Source organism: Balaenoptera ricei, chromosome X (genome assembly GCF_028023285.1).
Source record: "Balaenoptera ricei isolate mBalRic1 chromosome X, mBalRic1.hap2, whole genome shotgun sequence".
NCBI classification, from domain to species: Eukaryota; Metazoa; Chordata; class Mammalia; order Artiodactyla; family Balaenopteridae; genus Balaenoptera; species Balaenoptera ricei.
In genome coordinates, this window is record NC_082660.1 from 45,645,763 (window position 1) to 45,661,579 (window position 15,817).

Sequence of the window (15,817 nt, forward strand, 5' to 3'; positions counted from 1 at the left end):
AGCAGCACCTTTAGGGAGGCTGGGGTTAAGGCTGTGGCTCCGGTGCCCCTCGGCAGCTTTTTGGCACATGAGGTGAAATGGAAAACAGAACCTGAACCTGGCCTTGAAAGAGGCTTTTCATCTTTTCACCCTGTCCGTTCCTCAGCTTCCAGTCTCTCACTTTCTAGGGCTTTTTTTTTTTCAGTGTCTCTGTCCTTTCTCTTGGCTTCCCCTTGAGCATTTACTGCTCTACCCTGGCTGAGCCTGCAGCTGGTGGGACTCAAGGAGACTCAATTACCCAAAGCCCCTTACACTGATTCCTCTCTAAATTTCAACCGCTGTGCTTACACATTACCCACTGTGGCCTGTACGAGGAAATCCCTTTGCCCTGCCTTCCAAACTGCTACTCCCTGGCAGGACTTGGTGGAGGGCTGAGCACAGGAAATGAGAACAGGCAAGAGATACTGCATCTCAAGTAATACCGGTGGCTTTGCAGTGCTATCACTCATGATGGGCCTGCCACGTCAGCATTGTGAGGCATCTGTGCCTGTCTGGTCATTCACCTTTGCCGAGCTTCACTGCTCACTATAGTATTAAGTGCTTTGGAAACTGTCCCTCCGTGTGAAAATGAGCATTCTTGTACTCTGATCCCAACTTTAAAATAATTGGAGGTGGGATAAGGAACACAAATAACAAAGTCAATAGTAGTTTTAGTCTGATAAGCTTAAGATACAATCATTCTAATGCTGACTAGAAAAGCCCAGAGCATGGTCATGGTGTCCAGGTAAGTGGCTACTTTTTTCCCTGGGCTATATTCCCAAAAAGCTGTTCTGGCAAAAAAAAACCAAAAAACAAAAAACATTAGAATGATGGGCTACATTGGCCTCATCCTCCCCAATACAGGACATCTCCGCCCGCTCACTGTTTAAGAGCCTGTTTACAAAAAAAAAAAAAATGATGGCAACCACAGCCTCTATTCAAAGCGTTCCCCCATCTCATGCAACCTTGGCTTAGGTAAACCTAGCCCTTTATAAGCCATCAGCCTTCCTGAATAGAGCAGAATCCTCCACTTGATGGGAGAATGGCAGGTTGACATTTTAACAGTGGTTCTGACAGCAGCAGTGTACTAAGAGCATACTCAGGGCACCCCTCCCCACAGGACACCCTGCTGGCCAAGATTCTTCCATTGTTTCCAAATACAATGAAGAGGAAACGGAAGCTAGCAACCAGTATTTGTAGCAGCAGCAAAGTTCCTTGGCAAATTCTTTGGTTGAATGAGGCACCCCTGCTGCTACAGTTAACCTCCAAGGACCCTGAGGAACTGAGCAGTAACTAGAAGCGATGCCAATGCCGGGTTGGCTACACAGGGCTGTGCAATACCAAGCATGGGCCCCAGTTAGCAAGGAACAGAAGACGGAGCTGGGTAACAGGGCAGCATTTGGCCACAACTCCCTTCCTGCCATCACCCACCTGAGGGCTTTTCCAGGATAGAAACTGGCTACCGGTGGCCACAGCAGCAGCATTCATTATTTGTGTGCCTAAGATCCCGGCTGGATTATAACTTGCTCTGGGGGGCTGGCCCTGGCTGGAGCTTCCAGCTACCATGAATTTCGGTTCCTCGAGCCAGGCCACAGGATAAGAAAACAATTAGATAGAGGAGCTCTTCCTGAGCTCACCTCTACGCCTTCCTTAGCTTGCAAATGGTAGAGAAATGGGTGAACCTTTGTCCCTTTCAGATTTCTTTGGTTTCAAGAAAAAATAAGAAGCAGTTGAAGCCTGTTGGGGAACTCTAAGCTCACGGTCATCCAGACTTCAAGGGAAGTATATGGCCAGGCCACAGTGGGGAAACTCTGAGTTTGAAGTGAGAACTCCTTCCTTAGACACTTGTTAGCTATGGTGGGAAGAATTCAAGGCCTTGGCACTTGCTTACCTAGCCATGGTGAATTCAGGCTGATCTGCAGACAATGCTTTCCTTCTGGGCTAACTTTTCCCTCTCCAACTCCCCTCTTCTTACCTTATTAGTTAAAAAAGAAAAAAAAAAACCATCAAGACATAAAAATAAATAAAATCAAAAGGCCATTTAAAATATAACAACCACCCCCTCCCCCCAATAATAAAACATGTATCCAGAAGTCAGCTTTAGTAGAGCTATTCATGGCCCATAGTGTGAAGCCCTTAGGGTAGGCACCTGTAACTCCCAGCAGTGAGAAGGCAAGATGAAACAGGAAGTGGTAGGCCAAAGTCTTAGGACAGGAGGAGGGCCACGCTAGCTGGGGCTGAAGATAGGCCTCCTCCCCCTCAACTAGGTAATGGGGAAGGCAGGGGTAGAGCCAGTTTGTTTAAGCATAGCTCCTTCTAGCAGGGTATCAGGCGATTCCCAACCTTTGCTCACATTCTGTTAAATGTCATTGCTCCTTCTGTGCTTCCTACTGCAAAGCTGGGGTGAGGCCCTGAAGCTGGTGGTAGGTGAATGCCCTCAAGACAGCCAGATCTCTGTGGGAAATGGCTGGGCCACGAGCCCTGGGGAAGAGTGGAGCTGCACAGGCAACTTCTCTCTGAGAGAGACTTCAAAGGCTGATGATGGTGTGGGTGGGTGGCTGAGTACATGATGTTCCTGGTGTCCTAGTACAAAGAATAATGAAGGCACTTTGTTGGTCCTGTGTGTGGTGAATGCTTGGCCGTGCAAACTGTGGGAAGGAAGGTGTGGTTGTATGATCACACTTTGCTGCAGCTCCTGCTTCTTGCTTCTACTCCCTTGGGTAGAAGCTTGGGGCCTCCCCAGGTCCTCTTAGCTGGTTGGGAACACTGCTAGGTTAAGGGGCAGTGAGAGACGTCCAGGGTAGAGAATATGGAACAAACTGCTAACTAACTAACTGTTATCTACTTGCTAACAAAGTGCTAACAAGGATTGAAAGCGCTTCCCATTATGGAGGGGCAGGGATGGTGTAGGCAGTCTGCTGGTGGAATTAGAAATTACTGGGCCCCAGGAGTAGGCTCTCCCTGAGACATCTGAGTTGCTCTTCCCCGAGCTTGATCTTCTCTTCCAGCTCTCGCTGTTCAATGATGAGAGCAGATTTCATCTTCACAAAGTGCTGGTAATCTTGGAGCTGGTCCTGAGGCAGATAGCGGGAGACCATACCAAACACCAGCTTCTCCCGGCGCTCCATGTGCTCCTTCAGCTCCTTGGCATCTGCCAACTGCCCTGTCAGCTGCTGCTTCTTCTCTATCAGCACCAACTGGGGAAGCAGAAGACCAATAAGGGCTATATCCCAATGACCAGTCATCTGCCCGACCCAGTGCTCCACCAGTGATGCTCCCACAAAGCCACTAGCCCCTCTGCTCAGTGATCAGTCCTACATTTCTTGCCCTGAAGTCCACCTTCATGCAAAAGCCTTTCTTTCCTGTAGCAAGGGGAGGATAAACATGACAGCAATTCTGGATGGGGGATGAGCAATCACCTCTTTCTATCGCTAAACTGTTGTTAATCTGTGGACCACCACTGGGATTGGGGTGGGGGAAGGCTCTGACAAAGCCAGCTCGTACACCTTCCATCTGGTAAAAAAAACCATCGCTGTGACGATGCTTCCAAAACAGTGTGTGTCTCTGTGTGAGTGTGTGTGTGTGTGTGTGTGTGTGTGTGTGTGTGTGTGTATCCATGTGTGTATGCACAAGCATATGTGCCTTTCACTGTGGGTTCAAATTTGTATCCAAGAACCACTTGGATAGAAAAAGGTAATGCCATTTGGGTTCAGGAATTACGCAGAGCGTCCCAACCTATGAAATTGACAGACTCCCAATCTCAACTACTTGCTACTATTACTACTACTACTACTGGCAGCTAGCAATGATTTAGTGTTTATCTTGTTCCAGGCTCTGTTTTAAGTCATTAACATGGATTATCCAATTTAAGTTTCACAACCCCATGAGGTAGGTAGTGTGTTTACCCTATTTTTGAAGGGATGGAGACAGAGCGAGGTTAAGTGAATTGCCCACAATCACACAGTTACTTAGTGGTAAAGCCAGAATTTCCACTTAAAAGCCAGTGCCCACACTATTCACACTATGCTCTGCTGCCTCCAGACTAGCCAAACTTGAAAGAGGGATCCCTGGGAAGAAGCAGATGGCACTTCCCTCCATCCACACCCCGGAGACCTCAACCCTACCTTCTCCTGGTTGGCCTCTGAATCGATGCTGTTGAGAGCATTTTCCACACGGGCCAGTCGACCAGAGAGTGACAGCAACAGGTTGACTACTTTGTCCAGGTCCCCAATAAACAAACGGTATTTTTCAAACTCATTGGATTTGCAGACGGCTTTTAGGTTGGTCTCCACCTCCTCCCCAAGGGCAGAATTGGCAGTGATGTCCTCCAGCAATCCTCGCTGGGCCTCCTGCAGGACAGAAAGTTTTCTGCCAATGCTTTCGATGAGCTGAATCTAGGAGAAATAAACAGGAGAAGCAAAGGGTGAGAATGGGGACTGACAGAAACGGATCTGTGCCTGGAACCTCTGTTTTGAGATCTAAATAACTGAAGGCGGGCTCTACGCTAGTCACTGGAAACAAAGGAAACCTGAGCAAGTCGTGAGCAATTCCAGTTTTCTGGACAGGCACCTTCTTTCCCATCTCTTCAGATATGCTAGGAATCTCTGTCACCACCAAACTTCTTGGCATTAGATGAGTGGTACCCACTGGCTAGTTCTCGTTTGCCAAATGTAACTTACTAAATACTTGCTGAGGCTATTTAATAAACAGGAATGCTTGTGAGAGCATAGGTAAGAAAAGCACTGCCATCAAGTGTTTGCCTATTACTTCATTCATTCTCCTTCAATCCATTTCAGTACCTCTGATGTTGATGACACTGTGCTAGATCTTCCCCCACTCAGCTTGGCTTCTGAGGCCTTTTGGATAAAAGTGTGAGTCCTGGAGTCACAATGACTAGGTTTGACTGCTAGCTCTGCCACTTCCTAGCTGTGTGACCTTAGGTGAATTTCTTTATGGAGTTTTACTTTCTTTATCTGCAGAATGGGGTAACTGCAGTACCTACTTCACTGAATTGTAATAAGGGTTCAATGAGATAATGCATGCCAAGGGTTTAGCACAGACTAAGTGCTCAATAAAAGCAGCTGCTATGATTATGATTCAGTCTGGCCTCACCCTACCATTCTAATCTCACTCCTCAGAACCTCTGAGGATTAGCCCCTCATGCTGTGTTCACAACCCTCATTCTTATATTCCTGATTTGCTTATGCAGTTCTGCCAGCTCTTTATCTCTTCCTTCACTTTGGCTATTCCCATTCTTTCTTCAGAGCCCAGCTTTGCCCCCACCCTCCCCTGCTGGAAGCCCCTGCCCCCATAACTCCTCTCTCAATGATCTTTTTCCTTTCTAAACTCTCCAGTCTTTTAGAATGAGAACCCTTGAGTGTAATTTGAGGTTGTTCACTTTCTGTTTCCTGTGTGTGCATCTGATCCCTCTCCTACCACTGATTGTGAGTTTCTCAAGGGAAGGACTGCTTGTGTCTTCTGATTTGTCTCCCCTATAGGTGTAGCCAGTTGTGGGACTGCACTCACAGGAAGGTAGTGTGGTAGAGTGCAGTTTTAGAGTCAGAGATGCCTGGATTCCAATTCCACCTCCTCCAAACTGTGTGACCTTGGGCAAGATACCCAATCCCACTGAGACTTCTGTTTCCTCATCTGTAAATTGGAGAAGTGCCCCCCCCACCAACCCTCCATTGTTGTGAGGGTTAGATGAGATCATAGAAGTACTTAGTATTGTGCCCGGCACATTAAGTGCTCAATATATGTATATTGATGCTGTTACTACTACTACTACTACTACTACTACTACTATTACTACTACTACCACCACCACCACCACCACCACCACCTGGCACTCTGAGCTAATGGATACCTGTCTAGCTGCAAGGTCCTGACAAGAATAGACCTGTCCCAGGTTGCTCCCTGCCTTTGCAGTCAGTATTGCATTATGGTCAATGGCATGGACTCTAGTGCCAGACTACCTGGGTTTGAACCCCGGCTCTGCCACAAAGTAATGGTGTAAACCTGAGCAAGTTACTCAACCTCTCTGTGCCTCAATTTCACCATCTAAAAGATGGGGTAACAATATTACTTACCTCATAGTGTTGTTATGAGAATGAAATGAGTTAATACATACTACATGCTTAGAATAGTGTCTTCTATATAGGAAGTATGCTTCAGTGTTTTATTACTATTCCTGCTCAGGCACTCTGGGAGCATAAGCTTGTAGTTATGTAGAGTATGTTCTTTTCTCGTCCTTTATTTAGAGATGTCCGAGGTGACAAAGGACAAGAGAGCCTGCTCTGGGTCTGGGCCAGGTGTCATAATTCAGAACTGGTCAAAAGTCAGGAGCTCACCATGATCTTAGTGTAAAGTGTAATAGGTTTACATTTAGGGAAATTTCCAAAACCCACTGGAAATTAAGGATCGATGATATGAACGAGGCAACACAATTAGATGCCAAGAAGCTCCAAGTTATATCCGCACCCTCTGCTTTCCCAAACAAAACTCAGTGCCAGGGACAAGGGAGGGCTGGGGGCCAAATGATCAACTTGGAAAGTCACCTACCTACCCCCAGCTCTTAGGTCCCATAGATCTGGAAGGAAGAAAGTGGACAGAGCCCTTTGTTTCTCAGCACTTGGGCTTTATAACCTGAACTTCAACTCTGGGGAAAGGGTAGTGGATAGAGCTGTAGAGTCATCACAGACCCAGCTAGAGCTGAGTGGCTTTTCTGGGATATTACAAATTGGTGACCTTCCTCACCTATTTTCCTCAGAGACAAAAACTGTCTTAGCCCACCCACAATCACTTCAAGTCACTATCTGCTGTTCTGTGCTTTGCCATTTCTGATCATGTCTCTCTTCTCCTCATCAGACATTTATTAGGTTTGCTCCTAATAAAAAAATCCTGAGTGAGCCAGGAGCAGCCCTGTCATACTTAGGAAACATGGAATCCAAGGAAGCAGGCACCTGGATCAATAAAACTTTGATGCCACCATGCTTCCTATTCTTTCCCTGACATTTTGCTTCAGATTGGAAAGTGGTGGGGGTCTCTTGCAAATGGCCTTGAGCTTTTGTACAGGTCATGTCCTGAATAAGAAATATGGGCAGAAGAGCAATTTGCATTGAGTTCAGATGTCTACAAAGTGGTAAATTGGGCCTTTGAGGTTGCCATGGAAACCCTATTTGCTTATGAAATAAAAGGGGTAAGTGCAGGGAGGGCAAAGTGATTCCAGGAATTTGATTAGAAACCCAGGCTAGTGGTACTTAGAGGAAGAAAGGGGAGGCTTCAGAACAACATCATCTCCATTTATCTATTTTAGTACTTTTAAGAGATGATTGACTATCCTTGCAAATAAATATTAAAGTTGACTGGCCTATAATTTTTCCTTTTCTTTCTTGGCCAGTCTGCTCTCTCTTTGAAAGTTACACAGAATAAAATCAATGGCTGCCATTGGTTAGAGCTCACTGGCAAAAACTCTGATGTGCCTTGGGTAGCGAGTTACTTACAAGGCTGGCTTATTTCAGAGTAGAGAGTCAGACAGTCTTGACTTTGAGTCCTGGATCAACACTTAGTCTGTAACCCTGGGCAATCTGGTCCTCTCAACCGGTAAAAAGAAGACAGTAATGTCTATCTTATAGAGTTGGTTTTAGGATTTGAGAGACACTGTGATGATGATGATGATGATTACTATACTATTATTTCTATTATTGACTGGATCAAAGAGAGACTGGAGTTGCGTTTGTGAGAAACCCAGACAGGCTATTTGATTTCCATATTGAAAATACAGGAATGTACCAAGATATTCTGGAGAGTGTAGAGGGCAGGTCAACCTCCAGACACACTCAAGCTAAATGCAGTAAATCTCTAAGGCATGCCAAAAACTTCACCTTTTTTTGAGCCAGTTCGTGGTCAATTTCCTCCTCTCCCAGGCCCATCTCTGCCATCTCGGGTTGGTCTTTCAACTTGTTCAGCAGCTCTGCTTTGGCCACAGAAATATTGTAATATGCTGAATAAGAGGTAGGGATCCCTGGGGCACCCTGAGGAGGTGAGAAGTGCTGAAACTCTTGTCTGTGGAAACAAAAAATGACCATCTGAGCACCTCTGTTGACAGCCTGCTGACCTTTCTGCTTCTTAATTTCCCCATTTATAAAATGGGACCCTGCTTCACCAAGGAGTTATAAAATAAGGAAATAATGGACGGGGAGGCACTGTTCAAACATAAACAGGCCATGTGAAGGCTCTCTAGAAACCAAGTCAAGGCCAACTTTAAGAACTTAGAAGGCTATTTCTACATCCCTGACTTCCACAGTTGGGGGGACTTCTTTAGAGATCAATGGGTTTGGTCATTAACACCCCAATAAAATCCAAAAAAACTAGCAGGCCCCTAAAGTTCCAGGCTTCTGATCATCAGTGATTCCCCTTGGTTCAGGGTTCCAGTATATGGATCCCGCGGGAGGGGTTAGGTGGTAGGGACATGTCTGAGACCTTAGCTATTTGTCCTCTAAGACTGTTGGGTTCCATCCTACCCATCCTGGATGCCAGCCCGACCTGGCTCTATCTAGTCTGCTTGCTTACAAAGGCACCCCATGGCTTTCCTGGACACGCTCATCATTTCGCCTTTCCTGGTGGTGCCACTCCTGCTTGAAATAACCCCTCCACTGCATCTCTCCCACAGCAAAGAGGTCACCCATGACCTCAGCAGTGGTCACCGTGTTGGAGGCTGAGTTTAGCACCCCTGCCAGAGAGACCTGTCACGGCCCACCACATCTCTCATGAACTCTTCTGAGATTGCCTGAGGTGGGGCAGGCCTTTGGCCTGAGAAGGGATAACATCTCTCAACTTCTGGCATATCCCCAATGGTCCCAGCCTCCTCCATGGTTGCAGAATGAAATGGGGGGAAATGGAACCAGTGGTGCCCAGGGGCTTGACCAGTGTAACAGCAGACCCTGTTGTCTTGGGTTCACTGAAGCCTGCGGGGTTGAGGTGCTGCTTCTCGGAGCCCCAGCCCATGAAAGAGAACTGCTCCTCAGGAAAGAAGTAGCTCTGGCTCCATGCTGGCTTAGGTTTGGACTCTTCTGCCATCAAAGCTTCTGGTCTAATGTGAGGAAAGAAATGAAATGCTTCAATGTTAGGGTTCAGTGATGGAGGGGCAAGTAATTCCGCCTATGGTTTATGTAAGGGGGAGACCCACCCCCACTATGTTCTTGTTGCCTCCCAGCCATCCCTACCCTCCACCTGTCTGTGTCACTGCCCCTTCACTAACCTCTAGCTGTTTGAAAGGAAAAATAGGAGAAACTCATTAGTCATTTTTGCAGCTATTTGCAGCTCTAAGATAAAGGTCAAAAATAATGGGTAAAAGGCTCCACAGCTATTTACTGATTCATGCTATGCTGTCTCCTAATTCATCACACAAAAGAAATTTGGGCATGCCAATATCGCTCATCCTAGGTATTCATTTTACATGGAGGTTTTTAAGCTGATAGCACTGATAAAAGAGCACTACTAGCTAACATTCACATAGTGCTTACTATGCCCAGGAGCTGTCCTAAGATGTGTGTGTGTGTGTGTGTGTGTGTGTGTGTGTGTGTGTGTGTGTAAATATAGACATAAAATGTAACGCTCATGACAACCATTTTATGGATAAGGAACATGAGGCACTGAGAGGTAAAGTGACTTTCCCGGGATCACGACAGTAAATGGCAGACCTGTGATTTAGACCTAGGTGACCTAACTCCAGAATCTGTGCTTTTCGCCACTATACTATACTGCCAAAGGGTCAACTTGACATCACATAAAACCCTGCGTGTAAGGAATTTTCTGGCTGGACTGTATCTATGTTAGCAGAGAAGAGAGAACATTCTGGAGGAAGTATAAATGTATGAATTTAGGGAATTCCTACCTATAAGAAAAATATTTGGGGGCATGTGTGCGAGTTGAAAGAAAGTACTGAAAGAAAGCACAGAATTTTTTTTTAAAAAAGGATGTGGCTATCTGTCAATTATATCTCAATAAAACTGGAGAAAAATTTTGAAAAAGGATGTGCTAATTAGAGACTCAGTTCCCTAGCAGACATGGCCCTGTACTATATTATAGTGTATCATATCAGGCACTGTGTTCTAGGGCTCCTTTCCTCATAGTCTCCATTAATAGGGCAGAGGTTATAGGAGATCCATGAGAACATAATTTGACCTTGATAATGAACTTTGTTGCAAAAATAAGATTCCTTCTCCAGAGCACTGAGAGAAAATGCAGAGTCCATAAAGCAAACTATACCTGTAACTGAATCAGAGTTATCAGATTTAACCAATGCTCAATAATTTCACTCACCTGCTTCTACATGCATCCTGACATTTTGTAACTAAAGAGTACGTGGGTTACAGAGAGACTCTAGTTTAACGTGGCTGAAATTAGGATGTCTTTTTTTTTTTTTTTTTGCATTTTAGATTCAAAATATTACACATCTACTTGCCCTTAACACTACTTTCCCTTACAAAACCTTAAAGGCACTTCCTGCTGGGTAGAACCCTGTGCTCTCTGAGGGTCTGGAATAGGATCTTCTTGAGGAGCCCAGAGATCCTGGGGTGATGTAGTTGGCACAGTGAGCCAGACTATCTGGGTTCTGGCTACCTGTGATCTTCTGCAACTTAATTTATATCCCTGTGCCTCACTTTTCTCATCTAAAAACTGTAGGAAACTAATGGTATCTATTTCATAGGCTTGTTGTAAAGATTAAATCAGTCAATACACAAATGTGCTTAGAACAATACTTGGCACATAGTAAAGAGGCAAAAAATATTAGCTATGTCGGGAATGATGTTTTTCCTTAAATCTCCATCACTCAAAGAAGCATCTATAATTGATTTTTTGCAGCCACAAGCCAGGCTTGTGTGCAAACAAATGTTTCCCCTTGCATCCCATAGTCAATAAGAAAAAAAAAAAAATCTGTGGAACAAGTTACAAGATCTCTAGTAATAGCAATTTCCTTCTCTCTGGACAAGGTGCCAAGATGAATGGAGGTACATAAAGAAGGAAGGACTAGGAGGCTGAAAGGGGTAAGCCTGGGGCCTGTAACTACTACCTCTGGTACACATTGCCTTCTAGGGGGCAGGAGGTCTAAGTAAAGGCCTGGCTACTGCAGGAACCAGATCTCCCTGAGAGAGGCTGCCTAGGATGGCAAAAGAAGCATGGATTTTGGAGTAAGATGTGGCTTTGAGTCTTTTCTGTGTAATTCTGAGTCAGGTAGTCCCTTATTTTACTCAGCTTTAGTTTCTGCATCTGTCAAATGGGGATAATAATGGCCCATAGGGCCGTTGGGAGAATTCCATGAAATAATAGATATAAAATGACTAGCAGTGTCTGACACACATCAAATGCTCAATACGTGATCATTCATTCATTTATTCATTCTTTCTTCAGAAATAGTAAGTGCCTACTATGTGCTAGGTTGCCTTCCCTTCTCTCTGCTGTGATAGGTAACAATCCACAGTCACTTTCCACAAATGTTTTCTAATTACAATAAGAATACTCCCCAGCTAGATGGGCAGCTTGAGAAGCAGCCACTAGGGATCTGACAAGAAATTCTCATAGTGTCTGGGAGCCAGGCCCTATAATTGCTGTGCCTGTGGCATCTTAGGCTGGAAAACTTGTCAACTAGCTCCAGATAGCCAAGTAATGGATTTGTCCGTCAGTAAAAGACACAATAACAAGGTACTTCTAAGAGCAACAAGTCTCAGACAAGTTCCTTCTGTAAAGGTATTTAAAGAAAGCACTGGAAGGATAGACACCTGCCCCTCATCCCCATCCCCAGCAGAGAGTGGGTGGAGCTCTCTACAGGAGGATTGGCAGAGCCGAAAGCCAAAGCTCTTTTGTTTTGGAGCAAAGAGGACAACCACACATTGTGGGGCACACCAATGAGCATTGGCACAGTGAAGGGAACAGTTCTGTGGCCAGAGTACACTCCTTCTTCGGCCTCTCTGCCCAGACAGCTGACCCTGTCAACTACCACTTTTGGTACTACCATTTGCCCACTGAAGCAAATGCAAAGAGGCAGAGGAAACAAGGGTGGGGGTGATGGAGAAACTGGAAGATGAAAAGAATGCCTTTGGCTGTTGTAAGGAATGGTCAGGGCATAAAGCATCCAACCCCAGGAACACCTTTGATGCTGGGGGTGGGGGAAGAGTTTAGAAGCTCAGACAGATCCCAGAGCAGAGGCAGGTCAGGTTGTGAGCTGGCCTCTTGTTCTAGAGAGCAAGCAGCAGAAAAGGCAGAAAAGGACCTGAGCCAGGCTTCTGGAAAAGGCCACAAGGCAATAAGGGTTTAATGCCTTATTGCTCAGGGGCCAGAAACTGATGCATACCTTAAAGACAAACTAGAAAAACATAAATATAGTACCTTGATAGTGATATTTAGGGATAAGAACATCAATGACATTTACTGAGTACCTACTATGTGCTAAATATGGGGCTATGTCTTTTACGTGGGTTATCCTCATATTCACAACAACCATGTATCATCATGCCCATTTTCCAGGTGAGAAAACTGAGGCTGGAAATAGTTTAATTGACCAGCCCAAGGTCACGCAGCTGGCAAATGGTGAAGGTGGAATTCAAACTCATGCTGCCGCCTCTTCAGGGACCTAACATCTTTCATAAGCACTTACTTGGGGGAATCAGTGGTCTCCTGCTCTGATGTTCTCCAAAGCCCACCAATGCCATAATAGCAAGGGGGCAGAGCCTTCTCAGCTTGAGATCCCAAATGGCCCCTTACTGGAGGCAGGAAATCGCTGGAATGGAGAGCAAAAGACTCTTGCTCTGCTGGAAGGCTTTGTGAGCTCTGCCTTGAAGCCTCCAGGTGGCCAAAGCCCAGCGGTTGGGGCTGCTCCAGGACCTCCTCAGGATTGAGGGCACTGGAACCAGTGGTTTCTGAACTGAAATACTGGGGTGGCAACTCTTCCTCCTCCCCCTCCTCCTCCTCCTCCACCCCCTCTTCCTCTTCTTCCTCTTCCTCCTCCTCTTCCTCCTCCTCCTGCTGCTGCTTTTGCTGCTTCTGCTGCTGTTGCTGCTGCTGCTGGGCTGCACGAAAGAGCCTGTACTTCTCCCAGTTGGGAGGAGGAGGGCGAGGAGGAGGAAAGGCCTTCTTCCTGGCACCCAGAGGATCTGGCTGGATCTCATCAACTTTGGTAAAGAGCTCCTTCCTATGCTGCCCCCAGGCCCGGGAGCTCTGAGGATCCAAGCTGATGTGGCTCTCTGAGAAGGCCCGGCTGCGCAGTGGGCGGGGCATGGAGGCTAGGGAGCTCTCCTCTTCATAAACGGAGGTTTCCTCTGGTTTTTTTGAGGAGTGCTTGAAGTCTCCAAGGAGGTCAAGAGAAGAGATTGCTCGGTAGCTTGACAAGTCCAGTGCTGGGTTCTCAAAGCAAGGATGGAAGGGGGTTGCCCATGAAAAGCTAGCCTTGGAATGAGCCATTTCCCTGCAAAACAGCAGATAAAGGTTGTATAAAGCAAGCACGTTGCAGATGGTCCCATAATTTTGGATAACATCATTTACATAAAATTTAAAATGGCCACAAAACAATATAATATCGGTAGTAAGTGTAGTAATAATAATATATGATATATAATATTGATAGCTAACACTTACTGAGTGCACACTAAGTGCCAGACACTGTTTTAAGTGCTTTCCATGTCTTAACTTATTTAATGCTCACAATAACCCTAGGAAGTAGCTATTATTATTGTCCTGATTTTATAGCTGGGGAAACTGAGGCATGGGCAGGTTAAGTCATTGCTCAGGGTCATAAAGCTGGTAAGTGGCAGAGCTAGGATTTGAACATGGAGAGTCTAGCTCCAAAGTCTGGATATACACACCACCCCACTCAGATTGAATGTGCTGTGTTCTGGGGCTTGCAAGTGTGGTTATCTTGCTACATCTGTTGTTTTTGTTTTGTTTTTAATTATGAAACATTTCAAATGTTTAAAGACATACAGAGATTGTTATAATAAATATTCACGTTCCCACCTACTGCCCACAATTAGCACATTTTAATACTTTACCATCTATGCTTCATGAATTTCTAAAATAATAATATCCTTTGTTTCACTCCCCACTTCTATTCCCCTGCTGCCTCTCTACATGCAAGCTATATCATGAATTTGGCATGTATACTTTCTGTCCATGTTCTTATACTTGTACCAAAAAACATCGAGCAGGCCATTCACAAATATCTGCTGTTTTGGATTTAAAATATACCCTTCTAACGCAATTCCAATCAGAATTCTCACCAGGACTCTTTAACTTTTTATAGAATTTTTGTGTTAACTTGCAAAATAAAGCAGGATATGGTAGTCCCCATTTGTCCGCTGTTTCACTTTCCAAGGTTTCAGCTACCTGTAGTCAACCACAGTCCAAAAAATAGTAAATGAAAAATTCCCGAAATAAACAATTCGTAAGTTTTAAAGTGCACACTATTCTGAGTAGTGTGATGAAATCTCCCGCCATCCTGCTCCATCCTGCCCAGGACTTAAATCATCCCTTTGTCCAGCGGATCCCACCCATTAGTCACTTAGTAGCTGTCTAGGTTATCAGATGGACTGTCACAGTGTCACAGTGCTTGTGTTCAAGTAACCCTTAGTTTACTTAATAATGGCCCCAAGGCCTAAGAGTAGAGATGCTGGCAATTTAGATCTGCCAAAGAGAAGCCGTAAAGTGCTTCCTTTAAGTGAAAAGGTGAACGTTCTTGACTTAATAAGGAAAGGGAAAAAATCATATGCTGAGGTTGCTAAGATCTACGGTAAGAACGAATCTTCTATCCATCAAATCATGAAGAAGGAAAAAGAAATTCGTGCCTGCTGTCATACCTCAAACTGCAAAAGTTACAGCCAGAGTGCATGATATGGGCTTAGGTAAGATGGAAAGGCATTAAATTTGTGGATGGAAGACATGAACAGAAAGCATGTTCCGACTGCCAGCAACGTGTTGCGCCAGAAAACATGGAGCCTATACGAAGACTTCAGCAAGGGATCCCCTGAAACAAGTGACTTCAGCCATTTACTCCAAGTAAGGGATGGTTACAAAGATTTAGGAATAGGTTCGGACTGAACAACAGGAAAGTTACTGGAAAGGCTGCATCTGTCAATGAAGAAGCCACTGCCACGTTTCTGGCAGAGTTGAGGAAGTTGATCAAGGAGAGAGACAGAATTCATATAACTTTTATTATAGTATATTGTTATAATGTTCTATTATATTATTAGTTATTACTGTTAATCTCTTACTCTACCTAATTCACAAATTAAACTTTATCATCGGTATGTATGTATTTAAAAAAAAACATAGTATATATAGGGTTCAGTACTATCTGTGGTTTCAGGCATCCACTGGGGGTCTTGGAATATATCTCCCACAGATACATGGGGACTACTGTATAATAAAAAACATATTTTGCTACAGAAGAAATGGGGGGTAAGTAAGGCATAACGCATAATATAAAGCAATTATAATTAAAACTGTTTTACTGACCAATAGAACATAGTTGAAAGTCCAGAAACATATCAAACTACTTATAAAAATGTCATATATAATTCACCTTCCATAACAAGAAGATAAAGATTATTTAATAGATATTTTTGAGACAATTGCAGAGCCGTGTTATTTGGAGCTGCACCATATATTATATACCAAAATAAATTTCAGATTCAAGAGTTAAGGGTGTGTGTGTGTGTGTGTGTGTGTGTGTGTGTATAAAATTTTAATATGTGTTATATGTGTATATATGTATATATATATTATATACTTATAAGAAAAAACTATC

General features: G+C 44.6%; 1 protein-coding gene across 4 annotated transcripts in view; it reads right to left on the reverse strand.

Annotated features, from left to right (window-relative positions):
• Nucleotides 1-2,229: 2,229 nt before the first annotated feature.
• Nucleotides 2,230-15,817, reverse strand: part of SHROOM4 (shroom family member 4) — a 199,620-nt gene continuing 186,032 nt past the window's right edge. For 3 of the 4 annotated variants that reach the window (XM_059910095.1, XM_059910097.1, XM_059910098.1), the window contains 5 exons: nucleotides 12,674-13,480; nucleotides 8,960-9,109; nucleotides 7,902-8,082; nucleotides 4,143-4,412; nucleotides 2,230-3,215 (listed from right to left, as the gene is read on the reverse strand). In XM_059910095.1, coding sequence (XP_059766078.1) covers nucleotides 2,946-3,215; nucleotides 4,143-4,412; nucleotides 7,902-8,082; nucleotides 8,960-9,109; nucleotides 12,674-13,480 — 1,678 coding nt within the window. In that variant the 3' untranslated portion in view covers nucleotides 2,230-2,945. The remainder of the gene's footprint in view (nucleotides 3,216-4,142; nucleotides 4,413-7,901; nucleotides 8,083-8,959; nucleotides 9,110-12,673; nucleotides 13,481-15,817) is intronic. The other variant, XM_059910096.1, reaches the window with a different exon arrangement.